The following is a 17,974-nucleotide window of genomic DNA, read 5'->3' as shown; positions in this document are numbered from 1 at the left end:
ATGTAACCAAAGGCACTTTATAAGGCTATATTTTAATAGTTTATATCTTATTTTTTAGTGCAGTCTCACTCAGGGTCACACAATAGGTCAAGTGAAGTTCAATGCCTTAGTCAGCAGGGGGCACACTGAATGGCAGCCAGTCACATCACATTTTCCTAATCGCTGCCCGTACTCACACGGCATTATGGAATGGAGAGTATTTGGGCATGAAATGCCATTGGTTAACAAATTTGGGGAGGAGCCACATGACATGGGGTGGGGTCAAACTAAAAAGAGGTGGAGTCACTTGGAAGGCTGTGATTAGCTTCATTACCGTGTGCCAATTCTGTGCTCATTGCCAACACAATGGACATCCACAAGAACTGACTCAAGGACCAAATACCTTAAAGTGCCAGAGCATGCCCCAAAATGCCAGGAAGACTATTTTTTTTTTTTTTTTTAAACCTTCTGCCTACTTGTTGTTAGCTGCCACGGCACACCTGACTTCCAACTTACCTCTCCTTTTCCAGCTCTTCGAGATGCTGGGCTGTCACGCAGTCCTCTCCTGAAGTCCCGCTCTTGTGTGCAGTGCCTTCTAGCACCTGAGGGGTCCCGGCATGCAGGGCACCACCTTCTCCCAACACTGAAGAGGGCTGCCTACTCGCGGGGTATGGGGGGCTGCCTTCTCCTTCTCCTCCTCCTCCTCTGAATGTCACATCCCTCAACAGGGACTCACTTGAAATGGTGGCTCCTTTGTTGCACCGCAGGTTGTGAGGCTGGCATTTGAGCTCATAGTAAGCTGTCAGGTCCATGTGCAGCTCTAAGGGGGGAAATGGAGAGACAATCTGTGAGCTGCATTTATTACAAGAAGGTTACCAGAGAGGCCAGGCAGCAGGGCACCATGATGGGCATGGTGAGATGGGGATCAAAACAGATGTCCATCCTACTGCTGATCTCGACACATCACACCCGACATCAATACTTGTTACAATAATCTGTTGAGTTAAGATGAGTAACTCCAATTAATAAGAAGGAGCATAATGAAGTGGACGGGTGTAGAATGTGGCCTGGCTCGCAATATGACAGGACGGAGCGAGACAAAAGCACAATGCAGTGAAGTGAAGATGCCTGGTGCAGGCGGAGGTTTACGTCATGTTCATTTTCGGGCGTTCAGTATGGGCAGGAATCCTTTCGAAAACGACACACTTGAACTCCACTGTAGACCGAGATCATTTTCATTTTCGACTTCATTTTTAAATGAAAACGTGGTAGTGTGGGCGCCCAAAAATGCATATGACGTAAATCTTCGCCTACACCAGTAGTCTCAAACTCCGGTCCTGGTGGGCCACAGTCCCTGCAGGTTTTCCTTCTAACCATCTTCTTAATTAGTGAGCCGTTTTTGCTGCTGATTCACTTGTTTAGCCTTCGTTTTAATTGACGTGACTCAGAACCCTTAGTTATTTCTGTTTCCTCCATGAGCAGCCAAACAATAATGACACACAAAACAAGCCACCAACATGCCCAGCTCACCTGAAAATAAAGAAAGATGAAGGTCTTGGGCATGTTGGTCTGCTCAGGTCACCTAAACATCTTGACGGTGGTCTTAGAAAAAACAGAAATTCAGCAGTCTGCTGTGGCAGAACGAGAGCAGCAACAAGTCCTGATATTCAATAACGGCTTTAATTAACAGCAAGAATCGGCTTCTCATTAAGAATCAGGTAGGAGTGAAATTGATTGGAGTTTGACGTTTCAGCTTAGCTGTTCATCTGTTGGCTCATTTCGCATCTCATTTCTGTTTTAGCAGCCATTTAATGAAGAAACAAATCCATTCAGAGGACCAAATCCTTAAAAACAGGAATTAGCAGGGAGGAAGTAAGGATAGTAAAGAAGAGGACGAAGAATGGAAAAACCGTTGGTCCAGGTGACAAACCTGTGGAATCATGGAGGTGTTTAGGAGAGATGGCAGTAGAGTTTTTAATCACATTGTTAAATGGAATCTTGGAAAGTAAGAGGAGGCCTGAGAAGTGGAGAAGAAGTGTACTGGTGCTGATATTTAAGAATAAAAGGGACGTGCAGGACTGCAGTAACTACAGGGGGATGAAATTGATGAGCCACAGCATGAAGTTATGGGAAAGAGTAGTGGAAGCTCAGTTAAGAAGTGAGGTGATGATTAGTGAGCAGCAGGATGGTTTTAGGCTAAGAAAGAGCACCACAGATGAGATGTTTGCTCTCAGGATGATGATGGAGAAGTTTAGAGAAGGCCAGAAGGAGTTGCATTGCATATTTGTGGACCTGGAGAAAGCAAATGACAGGGTGACTGAGAGGAGCTGTGGTATTGTATGAGGAAGTCGGGCAGAGAAGTATGTAAGAGTTCTATAGGATATGTACAAGGGAAGTGTGACAGTGGTGAGGTCTGTGGTGGGAGTGACGGAGGTGGGATTACATCAGGGATCAGCTCTGAGCCCCTTATTTGCAAGATGAGAGATGAGACTAGATGTTTGGTGATGACATTGTGATCTGTAGTGAGAGTAGGGAGCAGGGTGAGGAGACCCTGGAGAGGTGGAGATATGAGGAGGAGAGGAAAGGAATGAAGATCAGTAGGACCACCAAGACAGAACACATGTGTGTGAATGAGAGGGAGGTCAGTGGAATGGTGAGGATGGAGGGAGTAGAGTTGGCGAAGGTGGAGGAGTTTAAATACTTGAGATTAACAGAGAAATGGGGATTGTGGAAGAGAGGTGAAGAAGAGAGTGCAGGATGGGTGGAGTGGATGGAGAAGAGTGTCAGGAGTCATTTATGACAGATGTGTACCAGTAAGAGTGACAGGGAAGGTCTACAGGATGGCAGTGAGACCAGCTGTGTTATATGGGCTGGAGACGGTGGCACAGGAGACAGAGCTGGAGGTAGCAGAGTTAAAGATGTTCAGATTTGCACTGGGTGTGACGAGGATGGACAGGATTAGAAATGAGGACATTAGAGGGTCAGCTCAGGTTGGATGGTTGGGAGACAAAGTAAGAGAGACGAGATTGCGTTGGTTTGGACATGTGCAGAGGAGAGATGAGGGGTATAATGAGAGAAGGGTGCTAAGGATAGAGCTGACAGGCAAGAGGAAGGCCTAAGAGAAGGTTTATGGATGTGGTGAGAGAGGACATGCAGGTGGTGGGTGTAACAGAACAAGATGACGAGGACAGAAAGATATGGAAGAAGACGATCCACTATAGTAATGCCTAACAGGAGCAGTCAAAAGAAGAAGAATCCTTAAAAACAAGGCTATTAAAATGAAGGGAAAATGAGTTCATTAGATAGATAGATAGATAGATAGATAGATAGATAGATAGATAGATAGATAGATAGATAGATAGATAGATAGATAGATAGATAGATAGATAGATAGATAGATAGATAGATAGATAGATAGATAGATAGATACTTTATTAATCCCAATGGGAGCAGTGAAAACTGCAGTTTGAGACCACTGACGTAAGATTATGTTTATGGAGGTCTTTTCTGTGTTTTATTTCATCATATTGTGGTGTACCATGCATGTGTATAACATTTCCCTAATTTTCACTCCCCTGTAACTCGAAAAGGATACGGCGTAGGAACATTTCATTCGCACCAGTAACTTTGTCATGCGAGTAAATCCAGTACTGCAATTTTAATCAAAATCTAAGATCCAGAGGTGAAATTTGAAATAAAAACAAAAAAATGTTTGTGGTAATCCATCGTGGGACAAACTCATTGAAGAAGATAACAGTAGTTGCCCTGACCTCGCTGCTGGTTGTAAAGGGGCCCCCATAGCAGTTCAAGATTCAGGTCCCCAGAAATGTAGGCCTGCTGAAAACACATTACTTTAACATGGCCTTCTCATAGTGTTAAGAAGAACATCCTCATAATAAATAAAACTCTACGACCAACACCCTCCTAACCTCCCCACCTCATTACCCCCCCACCACCTAATTTTGCTATATATTGCCTTTGATTCTTGTATGTCTAATCATTATCCTCTGATGACGGCTCCTGGCAGGAGCTAAAGGCTCAGGAATAAAAACTACTTTATGATACGTGATTCATTCTCTCCCTTGGATCTCCAACTACATATATAGCATATATAGATATATATATATTGTGGCAGACAGCCGGGTCCCATGCCCAGCCAGGACGCCCCTTCTGCATATGTCTTAGGGGAGCAACCATGGGCGGCTCAATACCTCCCCCGGGACGCTTGGTGGCAGCCTCCCTGGCTGTTGGAGGAGCCTCAGTTTCCCACAGGGCTCCATGGGAGATGAAGTTCTCCACAGCCCTGTTGGGATCTGGGGTGGCTGCCAGGGGGCACTGCATGGGTACCTGATGAGCCCGGCTGGATGAGTCTTCAGCCCCATCCAGAAGTGCAACTGGAAACAGCTGATCAAGCAGCTGGAGCACTTTGGGGTGGGCTATATAAGGGGCCAGCAAGCACCACTCAGTGGCCAGAGCTGGGAGGAGGAGGACGAAGCTTGACAGGAGGAGTGGTGGTGGTGCCATAAGGGAGTGTTGTGTTGGAGAATTGTGTTACTGTTTTGGACTGTGTTGTGCCTGTGGGGATTACGGGGAAGACGTGACCCACAGGTGAAGAAAAATAAAAGTTTCTTCATTTTATATACGTGCCTCTGGGTGAGTCTGTTACAATATATATATATATATATATATACAGTGCATCCGGAAAGTATTCACAGCACATCACTGTTTCCACATTTTGTTACGTTACAGCCTTATTCTAAAATGGATTCAATTCATTTTTTTCCTCAGAATTCTACACACAACACCCCATAATAACAATGTGAAAAAAGTTTACTTGAGGTTTTTGCAAATTTATTAAAAATAAACAAATTGAGAAATCCCATGTCCATAAGTATTCACAGCCTTTGCCGTGAACATCGAAATTGAACTCAGGTGCCTCCTGTTCCCCCTGATCATCCTTGAGATGTTTCTGCAGCTTCATTGGAGTCCACCTGTGGTAAATTCAGTTGACTGGACATGATTTGGAAAGGCACACACCGGTCTATTGAAGGTCCCACAGTTGACAGTTCATGTCAGAGCACAAACCAAGCATGAAGTCAAAGGAATTGTCTGTAGACCTCTGAGACAGGATTGTCTCGAGGCACAATTCTGGGGAAGGTTACAGAAAAATGTCTGCTGCTTTGAAGGTCCCAATGAGCACAGTGGCCTCCATCATCCGTAAGTGGAAGAAGTTCGAAACCACCAGGACTCTTGCTAGAGCTGGCCAGCCATCTAAACTGAGCGATCAGGGGAGAAGGGCCTTAGTCAGGGAGGTGACCAAGAACTCGATGTTCACTCTGTCAGAGCTCCAGAGGTCCTCTGTGGAGAGAGGAGAACCTTCCAGAAGGACAACCATCTCTGCAGCAATCCACCAATCAGGCCTGTATGGTAGAGTGGCCAGACGGAAGCCACTCCTTAGTAAAAGGCACATGGCAGCCCGCCTGGAGTTTGTCAAAAGGCACCTGAAGGACTCTCAGACCATGAAAAAGAAAATTCTCTGGTCTGATGAGACAAAGATTGAACTCGTTGGTGTGAATGCCAGGCGTCACGTTTGGAGAAAACCAGGCACCGCTCATCACCAGGCCAATACCATCCCTACAGTGAAGCATGGTGGTGGCAGCATCATGCTGCAGGGACTGGGAGACTAGTCAGGATAAAGGGAAAGATGACTGCAGCAATGTACAGAGACATCCTGGATGAAAACCTGCTCCAGAGCGCTCTTGACCTCAGACTGGGGCGACGGTTCATCTTTCAGCAGGACAACGACCCTAAGCACACAGCCAAGATATCAAAGGAGTGGCTTCAGGACAACTCTGTGAATGTCCTTGAGTGGCCCAGCCAGAGCCCAGACTTGAATGTGATTGAACATCTCTGGAGAGATCTTAAAATGGCTGTGCACCGACGCTTCCCATCCAACCTGATGGAGCTTGAGAGGTGCTGCAAAGAGGAATGGGCGAAACTGGCCAAGGATAGGTGTGCCAAGCTTGTGGCATCATATTCAACAAGACTTGAGGCTGTAATTGCTGCCAAAGGGGCATCGACAAAGTATTGAGCAAAGGCTGTGAATAATTATGGACATGGGATTTCTCAGTTATTTTTATTTTTAATAAATTTGCAAAAACCTCAAGTAAACTTTTTTCACATTGTCATTATGGGGTGTTGTGTGTAGAATTCTGAGGAAAAAAAATGAATTGAATCCATTTTGGAATAAGGCTGTAACATAACAAAATGTGGAAAAAGGGATGAAGTGCTGGGAATACTTTCCAGATGCACTGTAGATATATCTATTATAAAAAAAAACCTGGAAAGCAAAAGCAAGACCCGTGAGACCAAAGAGACTTGCCATGATGTGTCTCGTGGGGACCATAAACATGAGACATTGTGCTAAGAGACTGGCCCAGGACTGTCTCGCAATGACGTAGAACATAAGATTCTTGCAAGACACGTCCTACTTACTATCAAATAAGACAACGGGGCAGCCAAACATTCAGTCTTGTGAAGGATTTGAGCACATACAGATCCAGGGTCTCAGCGCATATAAAGCGTATAAGGACAATACGTTACAAATGAAACATCGACGACTAAGCGAAGAAGAAACAAGCGTGGAGAAAAGAGACTCAAAAGCGTTGGAAAGAAAAAAGAAAAAATAATCGAGGTGCAAATTCAGAAAATAAGGCAAGTAATTATCAGCCCATAACAAGTGGAATTGAAACAAAGCACGTCCAATCGGGCTCAGAATTAAAAGACAGAGTAAAAGACAAAGTAGAACTTCATAAAGATGTTCACAAACGTTGGCTCAATACACATGCAGAGCAGATTATGAAAGCAGTGCAATTCGAAAGGCTCAAAAAAAAAAAACGTATGCGCGATTCAAATGTGGAGAAAGTTAAAGAATATGAAAGTAGGAAAATTAGAAAGTATAAAAAAAATAGAAAGTAAACATCGCAGGAGCGCAAACAAATGGAAATTATTCCTCAAAAAAGGGAAAATAATCACCACGGACCAGGTGTCATTGAAAAAAAAAGCAGGATAAAGCGAGGCCAGAAATAAAAGATGGAGTAGAAAACAAAGTAAAACATCGTAAAGAGGTTAAAAAACAAGGGGGCCAAACACATGCAGAGTAGGTTAGAGATAATTCAGGATAGGTTTCTCTGTTTGGAATTTCAGCACAGCCAAAGCGATCTTCATCATCATCAGCAGTTAATAATTTTTTTTGCAGAGTAACCAATAAATGCATGTGAGGTAAAACACGTTTTTGAAATTCTCTTGACTTAAACTTCAAAGACTTACAATATTTACATATCACCTGTGTCCATATATTCGATCTCTAATCGCCTTTTCGTTATTTCTCCGAGTAATAATTTCTCTTTTTTTGCGCTAATGCGATGTTTACTTTTTTTTTTTTGACACTTTAGTTTTTTTTCTGCTTTCATATTCTGTATCTTGCTCTGCATGTGTTTCGCGCCTACGTTTTTTTGGGGTCTTTTGAATTCCAGTTTTCATTATCTCTAACCTGACAAAGTCATTAAACACATGTCTCACTGACCTCATTTAAAAGATTCAGCATATTTGGACTCGAAAGATTCCAAATATTGTTTCTACAGAAGTTCTGAAATAAAAGTGAAACTAATGAAATAGCAACAATTCAAAGAAAAAAAAAACTTAAAAGTGTGTCCGGAAAACCAAACATGGGGGTTGGCGAGCGAAGCGAGCAGGGGGCAAAGCCCCCTAGTATATATATACATATATATATATATATATTTTTCACATCCTTTCCTACAAGGGTTTTCTTGTCTTCTTAGAGAGTCGAGGCTGCTGTCAAGAGGCAGGGCCTGTTAAAGCCCATTGCGGCACTTCTTGTGTGATTTTGGGCTCTACAAAAATAAATTGTATTGTATTGCATTGTGGGGACTGTGGACTGTTGAATTAATTCCAGTTAGGTTAGTGGGCAGGCTGCAAATATTTATAATAGTAGCGAGGTGTGGTGGGTTGTGAAGTGGGTCGCGGTGGGTCACACATTGGATTGCCCCAACGATCGCTCTCAATCGTCCCCCTTTACCCTTCCTCGATGGGTCTCAAAGACACTTACTTGGGCTGGATTAGATGACACTTCTGCATGTCCAGCCCTAGACCAACAGTCCATGTTCGGGTCAGCATGCATTAATTACACCTCAGTTGCTTGCACGTGTGACAGTTGAAGTGAAACAGCCAGTGAAAATGTTGTCCTGCTCTGACTCTCACCCACCACACGTACCTTTCAGCTGCTCCAGCACATCAGCCCTGCCCGAAGACGCCAGGCTCCGAGCCTCCTGCTCCAGTTTGCCCTGCAGTTGCTTTAAGACCTCCTGCAACAAGAAGAGGGCAGCCATGGTCAGGCACCAGGTCACGCATGAGGCTGAGAGGCCTTCCTTTCGTCCTCGGGGTCGCTCACCTTCATGTCTGACGTCTCTGTCTCCAGCTTGGTCAGGTGGTGGGTGTTGTCTTCCAGTTCCCGGCGCAGGTGCGAGTTCTCCTTCCTTAGCGCCTCCACCTGGTGGACCAGCTGGTCATACGAAGTCTCAGAGTTTGCCATTTTCAGCTGCTCCAGAATCTGTGGACAGACAGACAATGCAAAGGTCAGAGCAAAATGTCCCAGAAGGCCAAACTCACCCCAGACGGTTACCAAGAGTGTGGCAGTGCCATCAGCATGTGTCCTGTACCAGTGTGGCGATGTAGTTCTCCCACCCAATGGGGAGGCTTATATTCTGGAGGCCGTCACAGGAAAGCCTGTACTGAGGTCATGTGGTAAAGGCACTATAAACTCAAAAGAGAATGGACCACAGCATTACCGTGAGTCCGACTGGTGTCCAAGGAGTCGCACAATTGTGGTGCAAAAAACACAAAGAGGCTCAAAGGTGAGGAACCATGGCAATGGTGTGTTTAAGACACGGTGGCATAGTCAGCGGGAATGTTGGCATAAGCATCTGTAACATGAGCTTCATAATCTTAGAACCCATAAAAATCCAAACTTGACGTCGAGGGCCGTCACACAGCTCAGGCAGCAGCAGTCAAACAAGGAAAGCTGCCATGAGATGAGAAAGTGTGTGTGTGTGGTTGTGTGTGCGCTCATCTCTGGACATGCTGGTGGCACTCTGTTTGTTTGTGTTCATGTCTGTCACATGCACAGAATGCCCGAGTGTGCCTGCACATGAGTGTGTCCATGCAGATCTCTGCCTTGACCGTATTATCACTGTGTGTGTGTGAGTGAACATGTTATACGTGTATGCACACACATCTCTGAATACATGGACTGATTATGTTTTTGTCCTACCAGGAATTTGGGAATATGTGTGTATCTGCGTGGTCCTGCATGTCTTGTGTGTGTGTGTGTGTGTGTGTGTGTGAGCATATCTACGTGTCCACATGCACATCTGTTGTATGTGCAATATGGCTTATGAGTGAATCTGTGTATGTGTTATCTAAGATGGCTACATGGAAGGATACTACACAGATACATGGGTATGAAAAGCACTATAAAATAAACTGATCTTTCATATCTATCTCCCTATCAATCTCTCTATATATAATAATATCTATATCTATTTATAATATAATATCAAATCCAATGTCTGTCTGTCTGCTTTTCACGAGAGAACTACTTCATGGATTTAGATTTGGTTTTTTTCAAGACTTTGCTTGAACATTCCAGTTGATTTTGCGACTTCTCTCATCGCACTAAGAATCGCAGTTCACTTGGATCCATGTGATATACAGTAATCCCTCGCTATATCGCGCTTCGCCTTTCGCGGCTTCACTCCATCGCGGATTTTATATGTAAGCATATTTAAATATATATCGCGGATTTTTTGCTGCTTCGCGGATTTCTGAGGACAATGGGTCTTTTAATTTCTGGTACATGCTTCCTCAGTTGGTTTGCCCAGTTGATTTCATACAAGGGACGCTATTGGCAGATGGCTGAGAAGCTACCTAACGTACTTTTCTCTCTCTCTCTCTTGTGCTGACTTTTTCTGATCCTGATGTAGGGGGATTGAGCAGGGGGGCTGTTCGCACACCTAGACGATACGGACGCTCGTCTAAAAATGCTGAAAGATTATCTTCACATTGCTATCTTCTGTGTGCAGCTGCTTCCTGAAACGACATGCTGCACAGTGCTTCGCATACTTAAAAGCTCAAAGGGCACGTATTGATTTTTGATTGAAAAACAAACTCTGTCTCTCTCTCTCTCTTTGTCTGCTCCTGATGGAGGGGGTGTGAGCTGCCGCCTTCAACAGCTTTGTACCGGTGGTGCTTCGCATACTTAAAAGCCAAACAGCCCTATTGATTTGTTTGCTTTTCTCTATCTATATGACATTCTCTGCTCCTGACGCGCACTCCTTTGAAGAGGAAGATGTGTTTGCATTCTTTTAATTGTGAGACAGAACTGTCATCTCTGTCTTGTCATGGAGCACAGTTTAAACTTTTGAAAAAGAGACAAATGTTTGTTTGCAGTGTTTGAATAACGTTCCTGTCTCTCTACAACCTCCTGTGTTTCTGCGCAAATCTGTGACCCAAGCATGACAATATAAAAATAACCATATAAACATATGGTTTCTACTTCGCGGATTTTCTTATTTCGCGGGTGGCTCTGGAACGCAACCCCCGCGATGGAGGAGGGATTACTGTATTAATGTTAATCCGAGACAGAGACTGCGGGCTAAGGGGAGCGGGAAGAGTGACGTCAGGAGTGGGGAGCCGGGCAGGGCCCTCCACACTGTCCTGTTTCACTACTACGTGGGTGGAGCCATGTGGGACGGCTAGTTTATTATATAGTGCCTTTCATATCTATTTATCCATCTATCTATCACACAGCACATCTACAGTACGTATTTGTTGTGTGTCTGAGCTCACACATTTAGCTCTCTGTTATATAGTGGCTTTCATATTTAATTCAGTTCTTTTTGTATAGTGACTTTCGTACATATCTTATATAGTGCCTTTCATATTCAACTTTTTTTGGTATAGTGCTTTTCAAGTATGCCTACCTATTCTTCTCATCTATCTATCTATCTATCTATCTATCTATCTATCTATCTATCTATCTATCTATCTATCTATCTATCTATCAACCATACAGTTCATCCATGTGTCTATGTATGTGTCCATGTGCCTGAGCACACATCTATGTACTGTATCTGTCTATCTATTATAGTGCCTTTCATATCTACTGTATCTTGCTATTATATAATGCTTTTCATAACAATTTACCATATAGTGTCTTTCAAATCTATCAAAGTGGGCCCATTGTGTATGTGTAAAAATACCTGGGAGTGCAGCTGGATGATAAACTGGACTGGACTGCCAATACTGATGCTCTGTGCAAGTGAGGACAAAGCTGACTATACTTTCTTAGAAGGCTGGCGTCCTTCAACATCTGCAATAAGATGCTGCAGATGTTCTATCAGACGGTTGTGGTGAGCGCCCTCTTCTATGCGGTGGTATGCTGGGGAGGCAGCATAAAGAAGAAAGACGCCTCACGCCTGGACAAACTGGTGAGGAAGGCAGGCTCTATTGTAGGCACAGAGCTGGACAATTTGACATCCGTGGCAGAGCGACGGGCGCTGAGCAGACTCCTGTCAATTATGGAGAATCCACTGCATCCACTGAACAGGATCATCTCCAGACAGAGGAGCAGCTTCAGCGACAGACTGCTGTCACCGTCCTGCTCCACTGACAGACTGAGGAGATCGTTCCTCCATCACACTATGTGACTCTTCAGTTCCACCCGGGGGGGGGTCAACGTTAAATTATACAACGTTATTGTCTGTCTGTATACCTGCATTGTTATCACTCTTTAATTTAATATTGTTATTATCAGTATGCTGCTGCTGGAGTATGGGAATTTCCCCATGGGATTAATAAAGTATCTATCTATCTATTATATAGTGCCTTTCACATCTATCTATCTATCTATTATATAGTGCATTTCACATCTATCTATCTATCTATCTATGATCAGGGGTGTCGAACTCCAGGCCTGGAGGGCCGCAGTGGCTGCTGGTTTTCATTCTGACCCTTTTCCTAATCAGTTTTCACTGCTAATTAACTTTTCCCTTCATTTTAACAGCCCTGTTTTGAAGGATTCAGTCCTCTGAATTTATTCTTTTCTTCATTAAATGACAGTCAAACAGAAACGAGCCAACAGATGACCAGCTAAACTGGGATTTCAAACTCCAACCAATTTCACTCCAACCATTCTCTTAATGAGAAACTAATTTTTGCTGTTAATTAACCCCGTTATTTAATTCCATGGCTTGTTGTTGCTCTCATTCTGCCACAGCAGACATTTCCAAAACCGTCAAACCTTCAAAATGTTTTGGTGACCTGAGATATCAGCCTTTAGTTTCAGATATTGAGTGATGGGCACAGGTGAGCTGGTAATGAGGCGGCTTGTTTTGTGTCTCATTATTGTTTGGCTGCTAATTAAGGAAAAAGGAACAACTAAGTGGCCAGAGTCACATCATTTAAAACTAAAGCAAATGAAGTTAATTAGCAGCAAAAACTGGTCACTAATGAAGAAGATGGTTAGAATGAAAACCTGCAGCCACTGTGGCCCTCCAGGACTGGAGTTTGACACCTGTGATCTATGTGTTGGTCATGTACAGTGTGTGTCCCTGTATCAGTGCACTCATGTCCCTCTTGGTATGTTGTTATTATTTGGTGTCTTTCTTATTTAATGTCAGCTCTTCTGTATTGCATTTGTGTTTGGCTCCTTAAAGCATAAAGTGAATGTGCCCGTTGTGAAAGACACTAAATGAGATTTATGGGGAGAGGTGTTTGTCCAAAAGTGTGTGTGTGCCCACATCCCACACACATGTCTAGCAGGCGTGTGACCTCAGGTTTCTGTTGTATTTTAATTTTCCTTTTTTTTTTTGGTTCTGTTGGGGGGGGGGGGGGGGGGGGGCTTTGTTGTGATGATCGGTTGACTAAAGCTTTGCATTTTGGGTAATCTCTGTAAACTCTCCCTGGAGGGATGTGAACAACCGCAGCACAGTTAACGGCAATCAGCCAATCAGGGGGAGAAAGGCTCTGCTTGTTGCTACGGTAACAGCCAACCCTGCCCCGGGGAAAGTGCAGCCAGTGGCTTCAGATGCAGCAGCAGACAAAGCGCCTGGCAAGGCCTTTGTGTTTCAGGCTGGTGTTTGGCTTCTTTCTTTCTTTCTTTCTTTCTTTCTTTCTTTCTTTCTTTCTTTCTTTCTCTTTCTTTCTTTTTGTGTTTTGTGGAAAGATGGAGAAGCAAACTGAGAGCATAATGGCAGCCCGTCCTTTCACTTGTGCAACTAATAGTGCCATTCAATACCAGTATGGCATGTTCTCTCAGATGGGAAGTGGTTGTCTTTTATGTGTCACAGCTCATCAGTGACGTAAGAAGTGACAATTCCTTGAAGCTGATATTAGATCCTGCACACATGTATTATTGTATATAGTGCCTTGAACATAACACTTAAGAAAAAACATGACAATCCATTAAACATAATCTGGCTAGCGACACACTGCAGCACTACACTAGAACATTAGAACACTCTAGATGAGAACAGGCCATTCAGCCCAACAAAGCTCACCAGTTCTGTCCACTTATTTCTTCTAAAAAAACATCAAGTCGAGTTTTGAAAGCCCCTGAAGTTTTATTGTCCACCACACCACTTGGTCGCTTATTCCAAGTGTCTGTCGTTCTTTGTGTAAAGAAAAACTTCCTCATGTTTGTGTGAAATTTCCCCTTCACAAGTTTCCAACTGTGTCCCCGTGTTCTTGATGAACTCATTTTAAAGTCACCGTCTCAATCCACTGCACTAATTCACTTTATCATTTGAAACACATAAGTCAGGTCTCTTCTTCGTCTTCTTTAAAGGCTCAGCTCTTTTAATCTTTCCTCCTAACTCATCCCCTGTATCAGCCTAATTGCTCTTCTCTGGACCTTCTCTTGTGCTGCTATGTCCTTTTTGTAGCCTGGAGACCCAAACTGCACACAGGACTCCAGATGAGGCCTCACCAGTGTGTTATAAAGCTTGAGCAGAACCTCCTGTGACTTGTACTCCACACATCAAGGCGCTATATAACCTGACATTTTGTTAGCCTTCTTAATGGCTTCTGAACACTGTCTGGCAGTTGATCATGTCAAGTCCACTATGACTTCTAAATAATAATAATAATAATTCATTACATTTATAAAGCGCTATCCACACAGGGAGGAAACGGGAAGCGAACCCACAATCTTCCACAGTCTCCTTACTGCAAAGCAGCAGCACTACCACTGTGCCACCTTTCTCATAAGGTGGATTCTCGATTGTCTGACCCTCCATTGTGTATTCAAACCTCACATTTTTACTTCCTATGTGTAATTCTTTACATTTACTGACATTAAATTTCATTGTTCACAAATCTGCCCAAGCCTGTCTGCTATCCAAGTCCTTCTGTGATGATATAATGGATTCCAAATTATCTGCTAATCCACCTATCTTGGTATCATCCATAAACTTAACCAGCTTGTTCCTTATATTCCTATCTAAATCATTTATAGATATTAAAAATAGCAATGACCCCAGCACTGACCCCTGCTGGTCACCACTCTTAACATCGGCCAGTTCTGATGAGGTCCCTCACACCCTCATCACCCTCTACTTTCTGTGTCTGAGCAAATTCTGCACCCATACCTTGAACTGCCACTTCTTTTAGTTTGATGCCCACCATGTGGCACCTTCTCAAATGCTTTCTGAAAGCCCAGATAAATAATCTCATCTGCTCCACTTTGGTCGTCTCCTTTTGCTGCTCCCTCATAGAATTTCAGCCTGTTAGTAAAACACGACCTCCCTCTTCTGAGCCCACGCTGACTGTTCCTAATAACTCCTGTCCTTGTCAGGTGTTGCTCAATCTTCTCCATAATTATTCCTTCCATTAATTTTCTTGTGATTCATGTTAAGCTTACTGGCCTATAGTTGCTTGATCTTCCCTGTCACCCATTTTATATAACGGGATGATATTTGACATTTTCCAGTCCTTCGGAATCTCTCCAGTGCACAGTGACTTTCTAAAAATATGTGTACATGGATGGTCTTTATTACTCCTGATCAACAGGGGGCACAATCATCACAGCAGACGCTGTTGTTTTAATTAAAAGAAACCTTACTATGGTGTTTGTGGTTTTCAGGCCACTAGAGGGCACTATTTTGTACCCTCATAAGGGACCTGGGTAGGACAGTGCGTTAGGTCCCCTCCAGTACACCTCTTTGGTTGTGGGGAGCCTGTAGAAATACCTGGTGCCACTAGGGGGAGCTCTGCCTACACCAGCGGACTGATGACATTGCAAAGGCGTTCCAGTTCTTAGTCCAGTGAGCTTAAAGGTGTCAAGCAGGCCTGTTATGGTCATGAAAATATGACTGATGATTAATTGCCATAAAAATAATTGCATTTAACAATGAAATGTTTTCTGCCATTACAATTTAAGAGTACAACTTTAGTGATATTATAATTATGCATATAACACCTGATGAAGAAGAGTCCATATATTGACACCAAACATCAGAATATAAATCCACACTGGGGATGACCGCAAATCGTACTTCATGGCACACCAGTCAACCTGAGCCTGACCAACTTGTCACCATCTTTTCTTCTGTATGTGAATCCTCAAACACTCCGGCCTTCTAAGACACCCCACCACACACAGCACTTCCACTCCTGTATACACCTAGCGAGGGGTCCTCCTCAGAAGGGCTCACCACACGGTCAAAGCTGCCAGGAGTCTGAAATTGGCATTGAAAATTTCAATGATGCCCCAAGAGCACCTGGAAACAGCCAATGGCAGCTACACCACCACCAGGTGTGCCAAAAGATCCACAGACACTTCACCGGCATGTATACGGATCAGCCCAGGTCATCGATTTGTTTAATATGGGCGAGCCGCCAATGTGACGGGGCACAATAGTTGCTAAGACGAGCGGCTTTGTGGATCATCGATACAACAGATAAGGTGCCCGGCTGGACACGGGATATTAAAATCAATCTTGGCAAAGCATTTGGGGGTAGCAAGTTGATGCTTAAACTTTGTGAAGTGTCTTTTCAGGTGTGCAGCATGTGTCCTCCTGTTGTAGACCCCAATAAAGCTGTGCGAGTGTGTGCGTGAGTGTGTGTGTTAGTGTGCGTGAGTGTGTGTGTGTGTGTGCTTACATAGCAGGAATGCCCTGCCTTCTTCTTCTTGGTTTATATGCCCACAAGAACGCCCTGTTATGGTGTTTCTATTTCGATTCTGGGAACCCCCTGCGTCTGCACACCCACCTTCTATGGTAGAATATTTTGGACTAAAAAATTAAATAAAAAATGACACAAATTAAAATTATAGCAACATGTGACAATAAAAATAAAAAAAATATTAGCGCCGCCCCGACAGAGACTGACACCGGAGGCGCACGTAAAATAAATAAACTTTGATTTTCTTTGTCTGTAGGCTATGTCTCCCCCGTACCCACAGACACAAACACAAATCTGTTCTTCTTTGAATCCCCAACTCCTCTCTGGCTGCTTTGTCCCCCTTCACCCGACTCTGCCTCCCTTGGCTCGTTTTATAGCCCACCCGGAAGTGCTCGAGGTGTTTGATGACCGATTTACAGCTGCACTTCTGGGTCTGGTGGAAGAACCACCCAGATGGGCTCAGGAGCCACTGCAGTGCGCCCTGGTGGCACCCCTGAATCCCAACAGGGTGGTAGAGAACTCCATCACCCATGGAGCCCTGCGGGAATCTGCAGCACCTCTGCCACCCAGGGGGGCTGCCATCTAGCAATCCGGGGGAGGTACTGATCAGTCCATGCCTCTTCCCCCGGACCATATACAGAAGAGGCGTCCCGGCCAGGCAAGGACCCCAGCCATCTGCCAGAGTCAGCCTAAATAATTACATGTTTAACAAAAGGTGCTTCTCATTGCTAATTTTGTTATTTGTTTATTGAATTATTTCTTCATTTACTTATTTCACAGACACTCCACACAACATGAAATATGCGATACAATAAAAACTGTCACTTTCACCCATCAGAATGAAGAGGGTGGGGACAGAGTGAGTACTGTGTTTCGATTGGTGCATCATTAATGGAGAGCATGTAGTCGCACACAGCGGCTCCTTTCATTCCAGACGCTCTGAATTCGCCATCAGGAGTCTGCGTCTGAAGAGGCTGCTGGGAATGTGGCACTTAAGAGTTACAGCAGCCTAACCGGCGATCCACCAATCAAAACGCAGTGCTCGCTAGGGCCCACCCCCTCGGCCTCAGGGCTCTCTTTCAAGGCATCTCTCACGACGTGTGCGGCGTCACTGAAATGAATCAGCGAAGACAGACATCAAGAGACCAGCCACCAAACACACTGCATGACACGGTGAATTATTTAGGCTCACACAGGACTGTTCTTAACATATTTATCGTCAAGTTTCAAATGTATCTATTTATTTTTTGTATATCTCTCTTGCTTGCTCTCTCATTCTGTCTTTCTCTCTTGTTCTCACTCTATAGCTTATTCTCATTCTTGCTCACTCTCTCTCTCTCTCTCTCTCTCACTCACGGTCTATTGCTCACTCTGCCTCTCACTATTTTGCTCACTCGTACTCTCTCTCTCTCTTTCTTTCTCGCTTGCACTCTCTGTCTCACTCCTGCTCTGTCCTTCCCTCTTGCTCTCTCACTCTCTGCCCATCTCTCTCTCTCTCTCTCTCTCTTACTCTTGCTTTCTTTCTCGTTCTCACTCTCCCTCTCTCACTCACACTATGCTGTTCTCTCTGTCTCTCACTACCTCTTGTTTTCTTTTTCACTCTCTCACTGATTCACTCTTTCATCATTCTTTCACTCTAATTCACTAATTCTTGTCCGTCTGCTTTGCTCACACTTACTCTCACTTATTCTCTCTCATGTTTTATTTCTCATTCACACACACTCTCCCTTTGTCT

The 17,974-nt window shown here is 44.1% G+C and overlaps 1 protein-coding gene across 1 annotated transcript in view; it reads right to left on the bottom strand.

The window, feature by feature from the left end:
- apc2 (APC regulator of WNT signaling pathway 2) overlaps nt 1-17,974 on the bottom strand; it is a 119,597-nt gene that overhangs the window by 60,590 nt on the left and 41,033 nt on the right. The window contains exons 2-4 of the mRNA XM_028816616.2: nt 8,450-8,608; nt 8,273-8,363; nt 496-799 (exon numbers count right to left, since the gene is read on the bottom strand). Coding sequence (XP_028672449.2) covers nt 496-799; nt 8,273-8,363; nt 8,450-8,608 — 554 coding nt within the window. The remainder of the gene's footprint in view (nt 1-495; nt 800-8,272; nt 8,364-8,449; nt 8,609-17,974) is intronic.

This window comes from Erpetoichthys calabaricus, chromosome 12 (assembly GCF_900747795.2).
Source record: "Erpetoichthys calabaricus chromosome 12, fErpCal1.3, whole genome shotgun sequence".
NCBI classification, from domain to species: Eukaryota; Metazoa; Chordata; class Cladistia; order Polypteriformes; family Polypteridae; genus Erpetoichthys; species Erpetoichthys calabaricus.
This window is presented reverse-complemented; position numbering and strand designations above follow the sequence as displayed.